Source organism: Polyodon spathula, chromosome 26 (genome assembly GCF_017654505.1).
Source record: "Polyodon spathula isolate WHYD16114869_AA chromosome 26, ASM1765450v1, whole genome shotgun sequence".
Classification (NCBI taxonomy): Eukaryota; Metazoa; Chordata; class Actinopteri; order Acipenseriformes; family Polyodontidae; genus Polyodon; species Polyodon spathula.
The window spans coordinates 18,093,739-18,110,939 of NC_054559.1; the positions used below are offsets into that span (position 1 = coordinate 18,093,739).

The 17,201-nt window shown below is 43.5% G+C and overlaps 2 protein-coding genes across 2 annotated transcripts; both read left to right on the plus strand.

The window, feature by feature from the left end:
- Positions 1 to 668: 668 nt before the first annotated feature.
- LOC121300670 (coatomer subunit epsilon-like) lies at positions 669 to 5,570 on the plus strand. Its single transcript, XM_041229329.1, has 10 exons — positions 669 to 824; positions 1,385 to 1,447; positions 1,790 to 1,890; positions 2,190 to 2,342; positions 2,632 to 2,685; positions 3,028 to 3,109; positions 3,660 to 3,815; positions 4,100 to 4,168; positions 4,369 to 4,443; positions 5,147 to 5,570. Exons 1-10 carry the CDS (start codon positions 720 to 722, stop codon positions 5,192 to 5,194), a joined length of 906 nt encoding a protein of 301 aa, XP_041085263.1. The 5' UTR covers positions 669 to 719; the 3' UTR covers positions 5,195 to 5,570.
- A 600-nt stretch (positions 5,571 to 6,170) lies between these two features.
- On the plus strand, positions 6,171 to 17,131 carry LOC121300765 (ceramide synthase 1-like). The gene is made up of 7 exons (XM_041229598.1): positions 6,171 to 6,999; positions 9,368 to 9,527; positions 10,117 to 10,298; positions 11,775 to 11,944; positions 12,513 to 12,660; positions 13,342 to 13,487; positions 13,756 to 17,131. The coding sequence occupies exons 1-7, from the start codon at positions 6,742 to 6,744 to the stop codon at positions 13,886 to 13,888; spliced, it is 1,197 nt and encodes a 398-aa protein (XP_041085532.1). The 5' UTR covers positions 6,171 to 6,741; the 3' UTR covers positions 13,889 to 17,131.
- The last annotated feature ends 70 nt before the right edge of the window (positions 17,132 to 17,201 follow it).

Sequence of the window (17,201 nt, forward strand, 5' to 3'; positions counted from 1 at the left end):
TTTTTTGGTCTATGCGTGTGAAGCGCTTTTGGGACCCTTCTGATGAAAGGCGCTATAGAAATGTGACTTGTCATTTTTCGATAATGACATAATAGGTGTTCCATCCGTTCAAGGAATACAAAGACCTTCGGGGAAGTGTTGCATTTCCTAGCAACGCCTTTCCAGACTGAATGTCGGTAGCAAGGTCTCTAAATGTGATAAGTTTTTCCACTGCGCCATTAAAACGACTTTAGCGGTGATAAATGTGTATTGACACAATTAGAGCTAATTCAGCGCAGATTTTCAGCAATACGTCGATAATCTGTAACTGTTAAACAGCTGAAAACAAGTATAAAGGTCTAATTAAGCAGAATATTAGTTCAATTAAGGGTATAGTTACGTAATTGACAGCTCGGTTGGAATGAAAACCAGCAGCCACAGGGGGGTCCCCAGGACCTTGGTTGAGAACCTCGGCATTTGGACATATATGCAAATGTAATGCTCTAATAGTCCAGCAGGTGGGAGTGATGTGCTTAATACCCCACAGGGAGCGCTTGACACTTGCCATGTGTGTCATTTATTATAAACAACCTAAACAAAAAAAATGACTCTTACAAGGACTTAAAAACTACATTGCCCAGAAGTCACAGCGCTCCGATAATCGAGTACCACGTGGCTTTGAGTATGGAGATGACGTGGATGTTTGCTACGTGTTCAGGAAGTTAGTGCATCCAGTCAACATGGCGTCCCAGCAACAGAGTGAAATTGATGAGCTGTTTGATGTGAAAAATTCCTTTTATATCGGCAGCTACCAACAATGCATCAACGAGGCACAGAAAATCAAGGTAAAACACCAACGGAAACAGCTAATATTTAGCGACCGGTGTTTCTTAGAGACTTGATTAAAAGCTACAGTCCCGTCCCTCATTACTCGGGAGCGATTGATTGTCTGTTAATGAAAAACACACGAAAATAAATAAATAAATAAATAAATTTCCTTCATTCCGTCGGGTGACTGATAATCTGGTATAACGTCAGTTTATTGAAGTGCGTGGTTAACGACGAAACATTGTGATGGATTCGCTTATTTTTTTTTTAATGAGTTGGGACTGCTGTATGTTTTTTGAGAACTACCGGTATCACTGTAGTATTAATATTAGTGTTATTATCACAGGGGTGGGAATTAAGACTTTGCACAGCAGTTTCGCCCGTTACAGGTTTTACTTGGAGCTTGATTAGCCTTATTGCTGCCCTTGTTATATCACTATCAGAACGACTAAGTGGATTGCAACTTCAAGCTATACTTCTAGATCAGAGGAAACAACGACCCCAGGTGAAGAAGCGTGCAGCTGTAGTGTTTCCACGATTGCTTCTGTTCTTACTGTAATAGTTTTGTTTTTTTCAGCCATCAAGCCCAGAGAAAGAAGTCGAGAGAGATGTGTTTTTGTACAGAGCTTACATTGCCCAGGTAGGTACTGTACAGCCTCTTCCACTACACTTCTGTATGGTAAACTACCAGATAGGGTTTTAAAAGTTGCACCTTCCCATATTGTTCAATGGCTTCTGGACCAGATATTATGTCTTTTAGAAATACTTACTTGGACAGAATAAACTAGAACCATGTATTATGTGATTGAGGGTAGTATTACATTTACTATTCTAGTGAACCTTTACTTAAAGAAAACGCTGTGGACATGCCAGGATAGACCAGTCAACTATTAAGGTTACTTGAAGTATTATTTCTCATTTAATGTGACAAGGAGTAAGTTGAGTGGCTTTATTAACTATGTTGGGTGTGAATTTTATGCAGAGAAAGTATGGTGTGGTGTTGGATGATATCAAACCCAGCTCTTCAGCAGAACTTCAGGCTGTCAGAATGTTTGCAGAATATCTTTCTAATGAGGCCAAAAGGTGAGACTTCTGTTCAGTGGTTTGTGTGCACGTACATTATAACTAATAAGAAACCAGTACAGGGTTGGAAATAAGACTCCCTTTGCACAGCAGTGTGATCCATTCCTGGTTTTACTATGCGTTTAAAGACACACCTGAGCTTGTTACCCCTACACTGTGACCAATCAAGCTCCTGTTAAAACCTGGACTGGGTGAAACTGCTGTGCGACAGGAGTCTTTATTTCCATCCATGGATTAACTGCACAGTAGTCAGCTTTATAACTTTCTGAAGAAATCTGCTGTAATTGTAATAATTCCAGAGACGCCATTGTGGCCGAGCTGGATAAGAGGATGGGGAAGAGCGTTGATGTTTCCAACACCTCTTTCTTGCTGATGGCGGCTTCCATTTACTTCCACGACTCCAACACCGACGCAGCCCTGCGCACGCTGCACCAGGGAGAGAGCATGGAATGGTAAGTGGCTGTGCTGGAAGTATATTGAACTCCTGTGCTCAGTAGAGGCTTCTGACAAGGGCAGCAAGCGTGTGTAGACGTTTTCATGAAATTATCTTGCTGTCCGTTGCACTCAAGCTGTGATCTGCAAAAGCCTGTGCAAGGATTGTCCCCCTGACGTTACTCTACTGCTCTATTCTTGCATCTACCTGCAGGTGTCGCTAGACAGTCACTGACGGGGAGGGCTGGGGGACAATGGGTCATGACTATTAAAGCTGTAAATTCTTTTGTTGTTCTTTTCTGCTTTCAGCATGGCGATGACGATACAGGTATTGCTGAAGCTCGACAGGCTTGATTTGGCACGGTAAGTTCGTTCTGGGTAAAGTTGGATGGTAGTTTGCCTGAACTGAAGTACAGAAAGTGCATTTAATAAAAGATATCTCCCAAAGAAATCTCAGTTTTCCGTTGAAGTGAAAGCATAACTGTAACACATCTTAAATAACTTTTTAAATGCATGCTTGCAGCGCTTGTTCATTTGCACAGTACGTTATGCAGCATTGTTACCAGACTTGTCGAAGTTTATAATTTCTGTTTGAAGAACAACCCTTCTACATGATCAAATGAATAAACTGAATTTGTGTTTTTAACTTGTAAATGGAAGTATGTAATATGATCTTTGTCATGGGATGTTTTTTTTTTTTTGCAGCAAGGAGCTGAAGAAGATGCAGGAGCAGGATGAAGATGCTACCCTCACTCAGCTTGCCACAGCCTGGGTGAACCTGGGGATGGTAAGGGTCTTTGCTAACTGTTACAGGTGACCCTTGGCACGTTACTTCAGAATTTGCATTGTCCAGTCAGGTGCTTGAAAGCTAAGGACTACAACGTGTTACTGAGATGACCGTTTGATTCAGCACTGACCGGACGTGAGCTTTCCCCCGTGTTAGTACTAATGCTAGGGTACATACCAGAGCTTGATCGCTCGTCTTGCACTGTGTAAGGTCTCTTGTGCTGATGGAAGTGGTGATTATTTCAGGGATGGGAAATAACTCCTGTTGCATAGCGGTTTGATCCATTCGTGGTTTTACTGTGAGTTGAAGGCACACATGAGCTTGTTACCTGTACACTGTGACTAATCAGCCTGGAGTGGGTAAAACTGCTCTGCAATAAGTCTAATTTCCATCCCTGATATTTATTAGTAAAGAACAAAAAACAGTGCATTCCAGAAGAATCCCTCTAATACGACTGTATTAGCTTCTGGGTACTTGCAGTAGAGGTGGTCTTAATGTAGGGCTGGTCTTCATATCAAGCAGGGCCCTTCAATAAGTCTTTGTTTGCCAGGGAGGTGAGAAGCTGCAGGATGCCTACTACATCTTCCAGGAGATGTCTGATAAGTACTCCCCGACTCTGCTGCTGCTGAACGGGCAGGCGGTCTGCCACATGGCACAGAACAAGTGGGAGGACGCAGAAGGGGTGCTGCAGGAGGCACTGGACAAGGTAGGGGTGCGTGGGTCTGTCCCGAACGCTGCTGTCGCAGCACCCAGCCGACACCCTGCACTGCATATATTATATACTTTTGCTGTATGTAAGGAACCACTTCTCTGATTTGTATTGAATCTGCACGTGGGCGTTGGTTGGGAGGTTGTGTTTCATGTACAGTGGATTCAGGGCAGGATGCAGGGCTCTTTCATTGTGCCTCTAATGTGTTTCTTTTACCCTAGCAGTGGGTTCCCTGTTTGCATATTGCAATGCAGTTGTATAATACCTTCTCTCTCTTGCAGGACAGCAGTCACCCTGAGACTCTCATAAACCTCGTTGTACTGACACAGCACCTCGGGAAGGCTACAGAGGTAAGACCTTACAAGCCGTGATAACCACAGTGATCTGAGACTGTATGGGGGTTTCCAAATTATTTATGGATGCCTCTTTCTGATGAACTTAGAGACACTTGTTCTGATTTCATCATAAACGTGCGCAGTACAAGTCTGCACGTCCTGTCTGCTGCCTTTATACCGCCGTCTCTCAATAACTTCTTCAATTTGCTGTCTAGGTAACAAACCGCTACCTTTCTCAGCTGAAAGATGGACACAAGGGGCACCCTTTTGTTAAAGAATACCTGGCAAAGGTAAGAAGATCGCTTTCATGTGCTGAGTGCTGCTGACGCTGCAGCAGTGGTAACAGTCTGCTCCATGTGGTTGTGGTTTTGGCCGAACGCTGCCTGGTTGCTTGGGGGGGGGGTCCTTGGCTCGTCGCGCAGCAGCGACCCCTGTAGGCTGGCTGGTTGTCCTCTGACGTGAGTCTGCAGTGTGAAAAGAAGTGGTCGGAGGTCAGCGTCTGTTCGTCTTCGCTGTCCTGAATCAGCGCGGGGGTGGTAGCGGTGAGCTGAGCCTAAAAATAATTGGATATTCTAAATTGGGAGAAAATAATTGCAGATTAGCAAATAAATAAAAAATAAAAAAAATACAAAAAAAACCCATTGTTTAGATGCACTTTGTATAATATGTTTTGTTTCCATCCTCAAATCCTGGGGACTTTTAATCAATTGGACGTTCAAAGCACCCCTGCTGCCTCTCAGAATCACATGTACTTAAATCCAGTACAGCAGAGTGTCACCAGTAGCCCCCTGTGGATTAAAGACAGACCGCATGTGTGTAATGCTGTATATTGTTACTGGTGTTCTTGTATCTGTTGCAGAGGTGTATTGCTCTTTAATACAGACAGCACAGTATAGATGAGGTGGAAATATTTGCTGACTGCAGTAAGAGTATGTATGCATACATATACCTAGCTCTTGTATGACAATCCTCTTGTTGTTTTGTGCCTAACAGGAGAACGAGTTTGACCGGCTGGCAATGCAGTACGCTCCCAGTGCGTGAGAATTCAGGGGTTACCCATCCTGAAGCTTGCAGCATTGGACCTTCCCAAATTCAACAGCAGGAAGTGTGCAAAACCCAGAGCTCTACGAAGGATTTCTTTTTCTTTTTTTTTTTATTCTTAACTCAAGAGCTGATTTTTGATTTGAGTAATAAAAATAAAAAAATACAGTGTTTGTCACATTTTAATATATTGGCTATTTCTACCTAAACACATACACCAGGAGAGAGCCTATACAGGGCACGGGCTGTGAGTATATATTGCTGGCCAATTGCACTGAGCGATATCATCATTACAGAGGACTGTATACTGTCTGAATACCTTAACGTAAGCATTCCATGTCTATTCTAATTACTAACAATAAAAACTCAACTTGGATTTGATGTTTTTGTGTTTTTTACCAGATTATGAAAAAAAAAAAAAAAAATTGCTATTGAAATGTTTATTAGTGAATGTCCACACCCTGGCCCTTTCAAACTCTGAGATATCTGCCTGCAGCACTGTGCTGTGGGGATGCTTCAGTTCTACCCAACAACATTGGGCCGTTCCATTCAACATTGGATACACTAATAAGTCATTAGGTTTGGTCTAATGTCAAACCCGAGATTCCTGTGGGGGTGGGGTGATGCGTATACACAGTTTGATCATCAAGTCTATGGAATGGTTCATTATCACTCAATTCAACTGAGTAATCCCACTCTATAGCCGTTTACCTTGCTCCTGTATTTGTATACAGTGATGCATTCTCTGATATTTTATTCAGACTATGTTTAGCAGTAGGTGCTCACCTGGCTGCCAGCCTGACTGCTATGTAGAAAAAAGCCATCAAGCACTGCCTACAGGTCTAAACGATCAATGCATGTTTGAAGGATGCAAAATGTTGACTAAGGCCCTTGGGATAAGACCAAACAAGCTGGCGTGGCTGCGGTTACATCAATCTGGTGCATTGCTTAACACGGGCTGGAGGCGGGGACCGGAGGCGGTGTGCCCTGCCACCCCCCTCCCACAAGTATTTTTCAGTCCTTTTGTCTCCAGCCAAAAAAAAAAAGTGACCAAATTGGTAATCTGGAGGTTTCATTGATTGTAATTTCATTTCATTGAATATTACAGATTGCTGCACCTTTTTTTTTTTAAATTGATTTATTTATCCCACACTCCTCGCATTATTTATCGGAAGAACCGCCGCACTGAAACGGATACAGTAAGCAATTGAAAAAAAAAAAAAAAAAAACACTGCATATTTATTTATAGCCTGAACGTAGCGCGTTAAGTGCACCTCAGAACAAAACGCTTTTTTTTTTTTTTTAAACGATTCAGCTACCTGCTGTCTTGAATCACACCAGTGCAGAACTGCATTAGGTGGGGAAGCCATACGGCTTGACTTGAGAAATGAGGCTGGGATACTGTGTCTCGCATTAGAAAACGGCTTAATAAGCAAAACCGACAACCTTGTTATGTCCTGAGAGACACGGAGCTGGATAGCTAATAGCGGCTAAAACGGACCGTCGCCTCTTGTTCGTCCTTTTCTTTTAATAACAGAGTTTCTAAAATGGGAAGACCACCTCAAGCGGACGGGAATATCAGCGTCATGGCTGTGGAGCCCATGCCCGGCTATGCGGATCTTATAACGCGGAGCTGTTCCGCTTTGCTCCGTGCCTTCAACGAGTGCAGGGGCTGCGGGTTTGAGCTGTCTAAAAGGACGCTGTTGGAAAACGCCATCTTAACGTGGAGCGACGTCCTGCTGTTTGTGGTTTGTGCCCTGGGGTGGACGGTCCTGCGACTGGCACTTTCTGCGTATATATTCCGGGTAAGCGAGTGCATACAGCAACGCTGCAAACAGTCGCGCAATTAACACACAGCAACGCAAGGAATGCACAGTCTGTGTTTAAAGTACAGTTTGTCTATTCAGTACTCCATCAGTGCCTTGAGTTATGCCAGTACTCAAAGGAAGACGGTGCATGTGATCTGCAGTGTTCTGAATTATGAAGACTACAGGTACACCTTAACCCTGTAATGCTGTGTCACATCTGATACAAGCCTTAGCCACTATACTGTCGTGTTTTTAAAACATTGGGCATTGCAAGGTTAGGTTAATTTGGCTATTTGTATCTTAGCATGTTTGTCATCATCTACCCCCAAACGGGAATGTTGCACTGCAGTTGTGTGTGGCAGAAGCCCTGCTGGTATAAATAGGGAAGGAGACATCCCTTGTTTGGTTGAGGGAGTTTGGATCTGTATTTTTTGGAGTCTGGAGCGAAGGTGAATGCCCAGCCTATAGGCACTTTTATTTTTATTTATTTGACCCCGTTTTTCTACCAATTTGAAATTAGATTTTAGGCTCAGCTCACCGCTACCACCCCTGCGCTGATTCGGGAGCGGCAAAGACGAACACACGCTGTCCTCCGAAGCGTGTACCGTCAGCCGCCCGCTTCTTTTCACACTGCAGGCCCGCCATGCAGCCAACCCAGAGCTACAGCGTTGGAGGACAATGCAGCTCTGGGCAGCTTACAGGCAAGCCCGCAGGCGCCCAGCAAGACTACAGGGGTCGCCGGTGAGCGGTGAGCCGAGGACACCCTGGCCGACCTAACCCGCATGTGCGTCGCTCGCCAAATTGTGCGCTGCACCCTGGTAGCTCCCGTCCAGGCTATAGGGCGCATCCTGCACCCCACGCAAATCAAAACCAAGTTGGAGATTATTGTTGTGTTCCCTGTTGCAGTGCACTAAACAGACTCTCCAGGGAGAGACAAGCATGTGGTTAGGTGGTTTTTAATCTTACCCAGGTGTCATCAGACAATACAGGATCCGACCTGCATTTGTTGTGGAATTAATGCCCAGTTCATGGCATATTTAGGATCAGTATTTCCTGACAGTTAAGAGCCTGATCACAGCTGACCCTAGCTGGGTACATTAATAGAGTGTTAATGATTGTGAGCAGCAGTGGGTAGATTCTCGTACCCAAGGTTGTTTGTCTGATCAAAACTGACAGAGGGGGAGGGGTCCCAGCCAGAGTCCTGTGGCTGAACAAAGCTGGTCTCGCCCATCCGTGCCTATCAGTCTGGCAGGAATTAGTTGAATGATTGGCAGCGGGCTGTGGAGACTCCAGACAGGGGAGTTTATTGAATGGATGGATCTCCCCATGAATATCCTATCCCGAGCTGTATTTATCTTGGTTACATAACCTGATGGGAACATTTCACTCTGGGGAGAGGGAGAGGGAGAGGGAGAACATTTCTTCTGCTGCATTGCAACAGTGACTGGCATTGTTCTACAGTTGCTGTGGAAACTGAGAGTTACTAGATGATCGCCCTGGTTACTTAAAAAAAAAAAAAAAAAAAAAAGCTAGCAGCCCTCCTGTCCTAAAACACCCCAGATTCTTTAAAATTCGCAGCAGGTCGAGCTGCTCAAGTTAGCATGAGGAAGGGGCACTTATGCAACCCATGCAGTCACATAGATAAACTCTGCAGTCTCTTTATGTCAAAGGACAGCGTACGGAGCACAAGCTATCCCCAGTATAACTCAGGCTGCCTGGAAGACCCCCGGAGTGGAGACTCAGTTCCACACTGATTGGCATTAAGAGGCTATAGCAGCTTCTGAAAGATGCAGATCAGCTGAGCCCTTTTCTTTCACCACTGGACCACCAGACCTGACGTTTCTATTGCTACCATGCTATCTGAAGAAGGCGGAAGCCAAAACATTGCAGCTAATTATTAAAATAGCGAGTCTTCATTAAGAATTTCTAGTGATTTGTGAGAATCCTGTTGGACCCTGATTCTCCTTGGATGGAGAGCTGTATATATATATAATGCCATACTTAATCTGCTGAATATATGTCCATTAGGTATGTAAGATAGTGCCCAAGCCAAGGAGGTCCTGCAACTCTCATTAAAGGATGCTGACAGCATTTATTTTATAGTGCTGTTTCCGTTCGCTAATGCATTATTGACAGCACTTGATGCTAAACCCTGGCAAGGTGGGTTTAGCACTGCCTTCTTAAAAGTTTACAATGTGTGGTAACCCACGGTAAAAGCCTGGCAAGTATATTAGTATCTGACCGAGCAAGATGCATGGTGAAGCACAGGTGAGCACAGGAGATGACAAATCCTGTTGCAGTCTGTAAAGTTCTGCCAGGAATCTGGAATGAAGCCGTCGGCTCTGTGTTTGAATTGTCGTTCCAGCCGCTGGGACACTGGTGCGCTCTGCAGCCCAAGGATGCGTCTAAAATGCCGGAGAGCGTGTGGAAACTGCTCTTCTACACGGCATCCTGGTCCTACAGCGTCTACCTGCTCTTCTTCACGCAGTACACCTTCTTCCATGACCCGCCCTCCGCCTTTTATGGTATGGTAAGCGCTAGGCTGAGCCTAGAACCGCGTGTTAGCCTTTAACCCTGTCATGCAAGACCAAAAAAGTCACGGCCTTATAGGATATGGGGATTCATTTTCGGAAGTGCATAGTGGAGTGGATCTATGTTTAAACTTCCTTTGGAACAAGAAGCGGAATGGATATTGAATTAGTGCTACATTACAGTTTAACATTCAAGTAACCTCTGCCTTGCCCTTGCAGTCACTGCTGACAAGCCTGGATCTATAATCACATTTTATGCTACTTGAAGAAATGCAGCAAAAAAAAAACCAAAACAGAACACCAAAGTTATAGAAAGACCCTTGTAAACATTCCCCTGAGCATCAGCATAGCAAAGTGTAATAAGGCATAGGTAAGTATTGTAAAGAACAGGAAGGTATAGTCAAGCATATTAGTCAAGATGGTAAACCATGGGAAAAGTGCACTATCACCGTGGTAAACTTTTATAAGGGGAGAGCCTTCCCGTGCTGCCAATCTATATTTTACAAGAACTGAAGTAATAACACCAAAATTAAAAAACACCAATAAAAGCAATTGCCTCGCCCCTGCGGCTCTCCTGTCCCAGGCTGGAAGCAGGGGATGGCGGTGCCCACTGACATCGCGGTGGCCTACCTGATCCAGGGCAGCTTCTACGGGCACGCGATCTATGCCACGCTGCACATGGACACCTGGAGGAAGGACTCGGCCGTCATGCTGCTCCACCACGTCATCACCCTGGCACTCATCGCCTTCTCCTACGCATTCAGGTGAGATTCACGAGACAGATACCACCCTGGTTCATCCTTAACCTACATGCCCTGTACTGTGTATATACAGGTGTGTGTGCATAGCTGTTTATACAGGTGTGTGTGTGTATAGCTGTTTATACAGGTGTGTGTATAGCTGTTTATACAGGTGTGTGTGCATAGCTGTTTATACAGGTGTGTGTGTGTATAGCTGTTTATACAGGTGTGTGTGTTTGTGTGTATAGCTGTTTATACAGGTGTGTGTGTGTATAGCTGTTTATACAGGTGTGTGTGTGTGTGTTTATAGCTGTTTATACAGGTGTGTGTGTGTATATCTGTTTATACAGGTGTGTGTGTATAGCTGTTTATACAGGTGTGTGTGTGTTTATAGCTGTTTATACAGGTGTATGTGTGTATAGCTGTTTATACAGGTGTGTGTGTGTATAGCTGTTTATACAGGTGTGTGTGTGTGTGTGTATAGCTGTTTATACAGGTGTGTGTGTGTTTATAGCTGTTTATACAGGTGTGTGTGTGTATAGCTGTTTATACAGGTGTGTGTGTGTATAGCTGTTTATACAGGTGTGTGTGTGTGTGTAGCTGTTTATACAGGTGTGTGTGTGTGTGTAGCTGTTTATACAGTGTGTGTGTGTGTATAGCTGTTTATACAGTGTGTGTGTGTGTAGCTGTTTATACAGGTGTGTGTGTGTGTGTGTGTGTGTTAGTGTTTATACAGGTGTGTGTGTGTGTGTGTGTGTGTGTGTATAGCTGTTTATACAGGTGTGTGTGTGTACAACTGTTTATACAGGTGTGTGTGTATAGCTGTTTATACAGGTGTGTGTGTGTTTATAGCTGTTTATACAGGTGTGTGTGTGTATAGCTGTTTATACAGGTGTGTGTGTGTGTATAACTGTTTATACAGGTGTGTGTGTGTGTGTGTGTGTGTGTGTATACTGTTTATACAGGTGTGTGTGTGTATAGCTGTTTATACAGGTGTGTGTGTACATGAAGATCTCACAGATGTTTTTTTTTTTCAATGTAGTTTTCATGGCAACATCGAATATGTCAGCTGATCTAGCCTGGGCTCTGTGTGTCTATTGCGGGCAACTAGACCTGAAGAGCTCATAGAACATAAACAGAAAATATCAATAAGTTTTAAAAAAAAAACATAAGGCAATTGAGTTAATTCAATTGCAAAAATCCTTTGTATCGTTCTCATTCTGGGCCACTTCCGAGGGTGTGTGCCGAGTTCCGAGTTCCGAGTTCCGAGTTCCGAGGACGGGGGTGATGATGGTGTGTGTGTGTGTGTGTGTGTGTGTGTGTGTGTGTGTGTGTGTGTGTGTGTGTGGTATCACAACGTGTGGTTCTCTTCCTGTGTGTGTGTTGGGTTGTCAGCTCCATCCTCCTTCGCTCAGGTATCAAACGAGGGAATCATGACGTAAACGACATCCAGCTGGAGTTCACCAAGCTCAACGTGTACTTGAAGAACCGGGCCGGAGTCTACCACCTCTTCACAAACGTGGGAATCCTGGTTCTCTTCCTGCATGACGTAAACGACATCCAGCTGGAGTTCACCAAGCTCAACGTGTACTTGAAGAACCGGGCCGGAGTCTACCACCTCTTCAACGACCTGGTCTCCAACCTGGGCTGTGTGAGCTTCGGCACCACCTGGTGAGTCTCCAACCTGGGCTGTGTGAGCTTCGGCACCACCTGGTGAGTCTCCAACCTGGGCTGTGTGAGCTTCGGCACCACCTGGTGAGTCTCCAACCTGGGCTGTGTGAGCTTCGGCACCACCTGGTGAGTCTCCAACCTGGGCTGTGTGAGCTTCGGCACCACCTGGTGAGTCTCCAACCTGGGCTGTGTGAGCTTCGGCACCACCTGGTGAGTCTCCAACCTGGGCTGTGTGAGCTTCGGCACCACCTGGTGAGTCTCCAACCTGGGCTGTGTGAGCTTCGGCACCACCTGGTGCAGGGTCCTCGGTTTACTCAGCAGTGCAACTTACCTTAGATAACCAGTAGGAGTCACTGTATTGCTATGATGGGTAAATGGAGCCTGGACAACTATAGAAATAATCACCAGAGACTTGAAAGAAAGCTGCTTCGTGTAACCGTTACATTAGAAAATTGACTTCATCTTTTCAGATTTAGACTTCTACACAGGGTTTGCTGGCCATTAAGGGTCTATGAGGGCCTCTCTCTCTCTCTCTGTCTGTATGACTCTGTCTGTGTTCCTGTCGTAGGTTCTGGTGTCGACTTTACTGGTTCCCTCTTAAAGTCCTCTATGCTACCTGTGTCTCCAGCCTGCAGTCTGTTCCCAATATCCCTTTCTACTTTTTCTTCAACACTCTGCTGTTTGCGCTCACCCTGATGAACATCTATTGGTTTCTGGTGAGTAGACCCGCTGGATTGCCCGCAGCCTCGCTCCCGACCCACTCAAACGAGCTGGAACGAGACACATTCATGCAGCTTTACCGCTTTACGCCTCTATTTTTTTCAACAAACTTTTTCTCTTTTCTTTTTCATCCTTTCTGTTTTACAAGCATTCATCTCTGAAACTAAGAATTGACAATTAATAAAGAATTTTTTTTTTTTTTTTTACTGTGGAGATAACTATAAGCTATAGTATACTGCGGTACACACTATTAGAATTCAAATCTATTTATTTAACCAGGATGTACTCCTTGAGATAGACATTTCCTTTGCAAGGGGGTCCTGGCAAGAAATAACCTTTTAAAATAATGGCAATAAGAAGAGAGAAATCGTTCAAACAGGACAAAAAACAAAAAACAAAACCTTAAAACAATCAAAAACAGTACAAAAAAAACTAAAGCATACCCATTAGAATCATTCTGGTTTTTTATGATCCTGTTCAGAGTCAGTATTTACAGGGTTTGCTTTCTGGTCAGGTTTGAAATACATATTTATCAGCAGTTTAAAAAGGAATTGTCAAGTTTTTATGTTTGAAGGAAATTAATTCCAAAGACGAGATGCCTGGTAGACAATGGCACGTTGGCCCGTATTCAAACCCTAGTGCCTCCCCTGTTTACTCTTGCTCCCCCCTCTCTCCAGTACATTGTGCTGTTCGTGGTAAAGGTGCTGACAGGGCAGATGACGGAAGTGAACGATGTCCGGGAGTACGATATTGAGGACAGCAAGGAGACAGCTCTGCACAAGAAGCAACCCGACCGACCGCATCACAACTCCTGGAAAGAACGGTAAAGGCCTTACGTTCCTTTAATCCGACGCACGCACTGTCGATTCCGCTCCCTGTTCCCCCACATGGGAATGAATACCTCCCTCACAAGGGAGTGACTCTAACAGGGTGGGGGCTGATAAAGGGGTAACAATGGCAAAGAGACTAAAGAGTCTTGGAAATGTTTTTTTTTTTTTTTTTTTTTTTTTTGGTAATAGCATTAGTAGTATTAGGAATAGTAATGTTCAGCAGTTGTTTGAATGTGTCGGTATGATTTTGTTTTATTTTAGGACGTGCTTGAAGAACGGCACTGCGAAGGACAAGCGCTTGAAGAACGGCATTGTGAAGGACAAGCGCTTGAAGAACGGCATTGTGAAGGACAAGCGCTTGAAGAACGGCATTATGAAGGACAAGTGCTTGTAACGGCCCCTGTAGCACCACCTTGTGGCAGGGAGCTGCACTGCAAGCCCAGAAGATCACCCTGCTCTGTATCCAAGTCAATGTAAATATGCTTTGCAGAAATTTTTTTTTCAAATTGCACTGTAAAAAGTCTTAGTTTGTTTGATTTGATTTTCTCATTTTCTCCTTCAAACCCGAGTGAAATTGAGTGCGGGATCAATCGGGGAAAAAAAAAACAAAAACATTTGGAAGCAGTAATGTCAATTCACCAGCCCTTTGTGCATGAATCGGGCTCAGGTCACAAGTGAATTGAGTTTGCTGGTCTCAGCCAAGCCCTGCGCTGGATGTTACAAAGCCACAGGCACAGTTCGGCACAGCTGGCAGCCTTTTCTAGTACTGAGAGACCCGGGACTTGACGTTAGGCAGGGTAGAGGCGCGCTAACTGGCAGAGCCGCGAGGAGACAGCCCTATAGCGCCTGCCTGCCGGCTCCATATACCTGGCTGAATCTAGTGCCACTGTCTCTGTCTTAATCCTACAAAAAGAATAAAGAAAACAGGGCTTACACTGCTTCTGTGTGTAAGTGAAGTGGGTGACACGTCTTAAGGTAACCCTGTTTAAGGAAGGGAGAGGGGTAATATGACGCTCTTCAGTGACATCACTTTCCCTCCACTGTACATGAAATCAAATATAGAATTCACAAAATCACATTAAAAAACACTTCTTAAATACTGTGTATCTTACTTGCAAACTCCAGATACCTTTTAGTAAAGCTACAGAGAGTACTGTACCTGTTTGAGATGGATCAGCTCTGCATAGATAGGAGTGGTAGGCATTCTGTATACTTTTTAATGGAACTGATCTTTGGAGCTTTCTGGTACCCAAAATTGGTGTGCGGAAGCCTCCTCTTTATTGGATTCAGAAGAGCCTGGGATCAGGTCTGGAGACGAGTGTGGAGACACAGCTCTTATTGTGAAGCTCAAGCAAGGCTTTAGCAAGCCCTGCTGTCTGTACTGGACATCCTGCAGGTGGAATTACAGCAAGCTGAACAACTGAGCTCAGCTGATGCCACAACCAGTAGGCTGTCTGGTCAAACAGCATCTTGGGAATCCACGCTTGACTGAACATTCCTCGATTCTTTTAAGAAAGACTTTTGCTCTCCGGCTTCTTCACAATGAATCCTCTTGAGATTTGAACTGAGCTGAACGTCGTGAAGTTAATGCAGATTTCTCCAGAGGCAGGACAGCTCTGAATGATCTCGCTGTTTTTAACCAACTACACAGTATTGCACGCAGCTGTTCATATCTTGCTGTTCGCTTGTCAGAGGATTCTATTCTTTTGCACGGTGAACATGTTTTTGAGCAAATGCCCGCAGCAATCCGACACCCGTGTTGAGCGTTTCTTGAGAGTGTTTTTGTGCCTCTTCAAAACCTTTCTCTGTTAATGTTAAAGTCCCCTCATTCCACAAACTGGGTTCAAATGCATTTTCTTGTTGCAATTAGTAAAGCGCTTAATTTATTTTAACTGTAGAGTTTCTGCAAATGTAAAACTCAAAGCTCTTTATTGATTTAGTTTTTTTTATGGTTAAATATAACTTATGATGGAAGTGATAAATTCTGCAGAAGTTAGAATACACACCAAGTTTCGCTGTACATTTCATAGCATGGGTTGCAGTGATGTAGGAATTATCTCCGAAATTGAACTTTGTTCTGGTGATCTAAGAAGTTTTGCTGTTAATCAGAAGTCCCTTCATAATGTATTAACTGGTCCATTACAATCAGTAACTGCCCACACACCATCTTGGTATTTAAAAAAAAGTGATACAATATTAGAGAGACACACTGCAATGCCCAAGGATGAATTAACATATATGTAACACCTTACAGTGCATGTGAATTATGTTAATTCTTTTATTTCACACTGATCAGAGTTGGGTTTGGAATATACGCGTAAAGTCTCTTTAGTATGTGTGGTTGTAGATTTTATGTAATCCTTTTTTGTCTTTTTGTTCTCTAACCTTTTATAAATATAGTATTTACTGTAGAGCTGGTTTTAAAACACAGATGAGAGCTGATCTGAGATTACGTAAAGTAACAGCTAGCTCAAGATTCGTGCCGATCGGGGTCAGAGAGCATACGGTTTAAGATCCTGTTGAAGTTCTTTTTTTTTAGCTTGAAAAATTAGCATTTTGGGGAAAATAGCAATAGCAAACGAGTAAATGATGGGTTGTTTTTTATGGTAGAATCTTTTATTCATGAGATTTGTATCCCACTCAGCACTGAATGTTTTTTTTTTTTTTTTTTTTTTGTTTGTTTGTCTGTGGAAAGCATGCACAATGGCTACAGTAACAGAGACCCGTCATTAGTAAATATACAGCTGTTTTCTTGTGACAAGCCTGCCAATGCAGTTTGAGCTAAAACTGTTAGCTTATGACAGCAAAAAAAGGACTAGGCAAATACACCTTGAGACCCCAAGAGGGCGCCGTAATGCTCGAGGCCATAATGGACATGTTTATTAATTAGTGTTCAGGGTGAAAAAAAAAACACAAATTTAATCTCAATGAATATTACTCCACATTTGCATCACCGACCAAAAGTATCAATATTTTCAACAAACATTTTTTTTTTTTTTTTTTTTTTCATTTCTTAGATTTTGTATTTAAAGTTTGTGGTTGGTGTCTGGACAGTGTTATCCCAGATCTAGTTTACATGCGAAACGTTTTGCAGCTATGTAGTTCTTAAGCTACCTGGGTACAATACTGTAACTGAGTTCCTGCAAGTCGTTGCGTGTGCCTGTCTGGTATACCAGGATCCTGTTTCTTGCTGGCATCGTCGTTTTCTTTCAGTGCTGTTGAACTGGTGGGGAACTCAACATTCGTGAGCCTGAAACAGTAGGGGTCTGATGCAGTGCGAGCGACTGACTTCAGCAGTGTCTATGCAGCCTAGATTGCATAAAAATATATATTTTTTAATCTGTTCTGTTTCCTAGTAGTATCAAATTTAATTGCAGAAAATGAATCTGCACATTTGCTGATTTTTTTTCTGGTACTTTTTGATCTGTAGTTTCCATTGGACCCCAAATCAAGTGTTTGCATATATCCAAACATAGATTTGAACCCATCACCCCTCTCCTCGTACCAGACGAGAAACGTTGAACCCCAATTCTTCTAATTCCGCATGCATGTTCAGTGGCTGTAAAAAACATGTCTAAGAAATGTGTATTTCTTTTGTAATAAAATGTAAATATTTAAACCACAGAAGTGTTATCTGTTCACAAGAATAAAAGCTTCTTTTTTAAAAATGTATTCTCACTGTTTACAGTATGTTGCATCAACTCAAG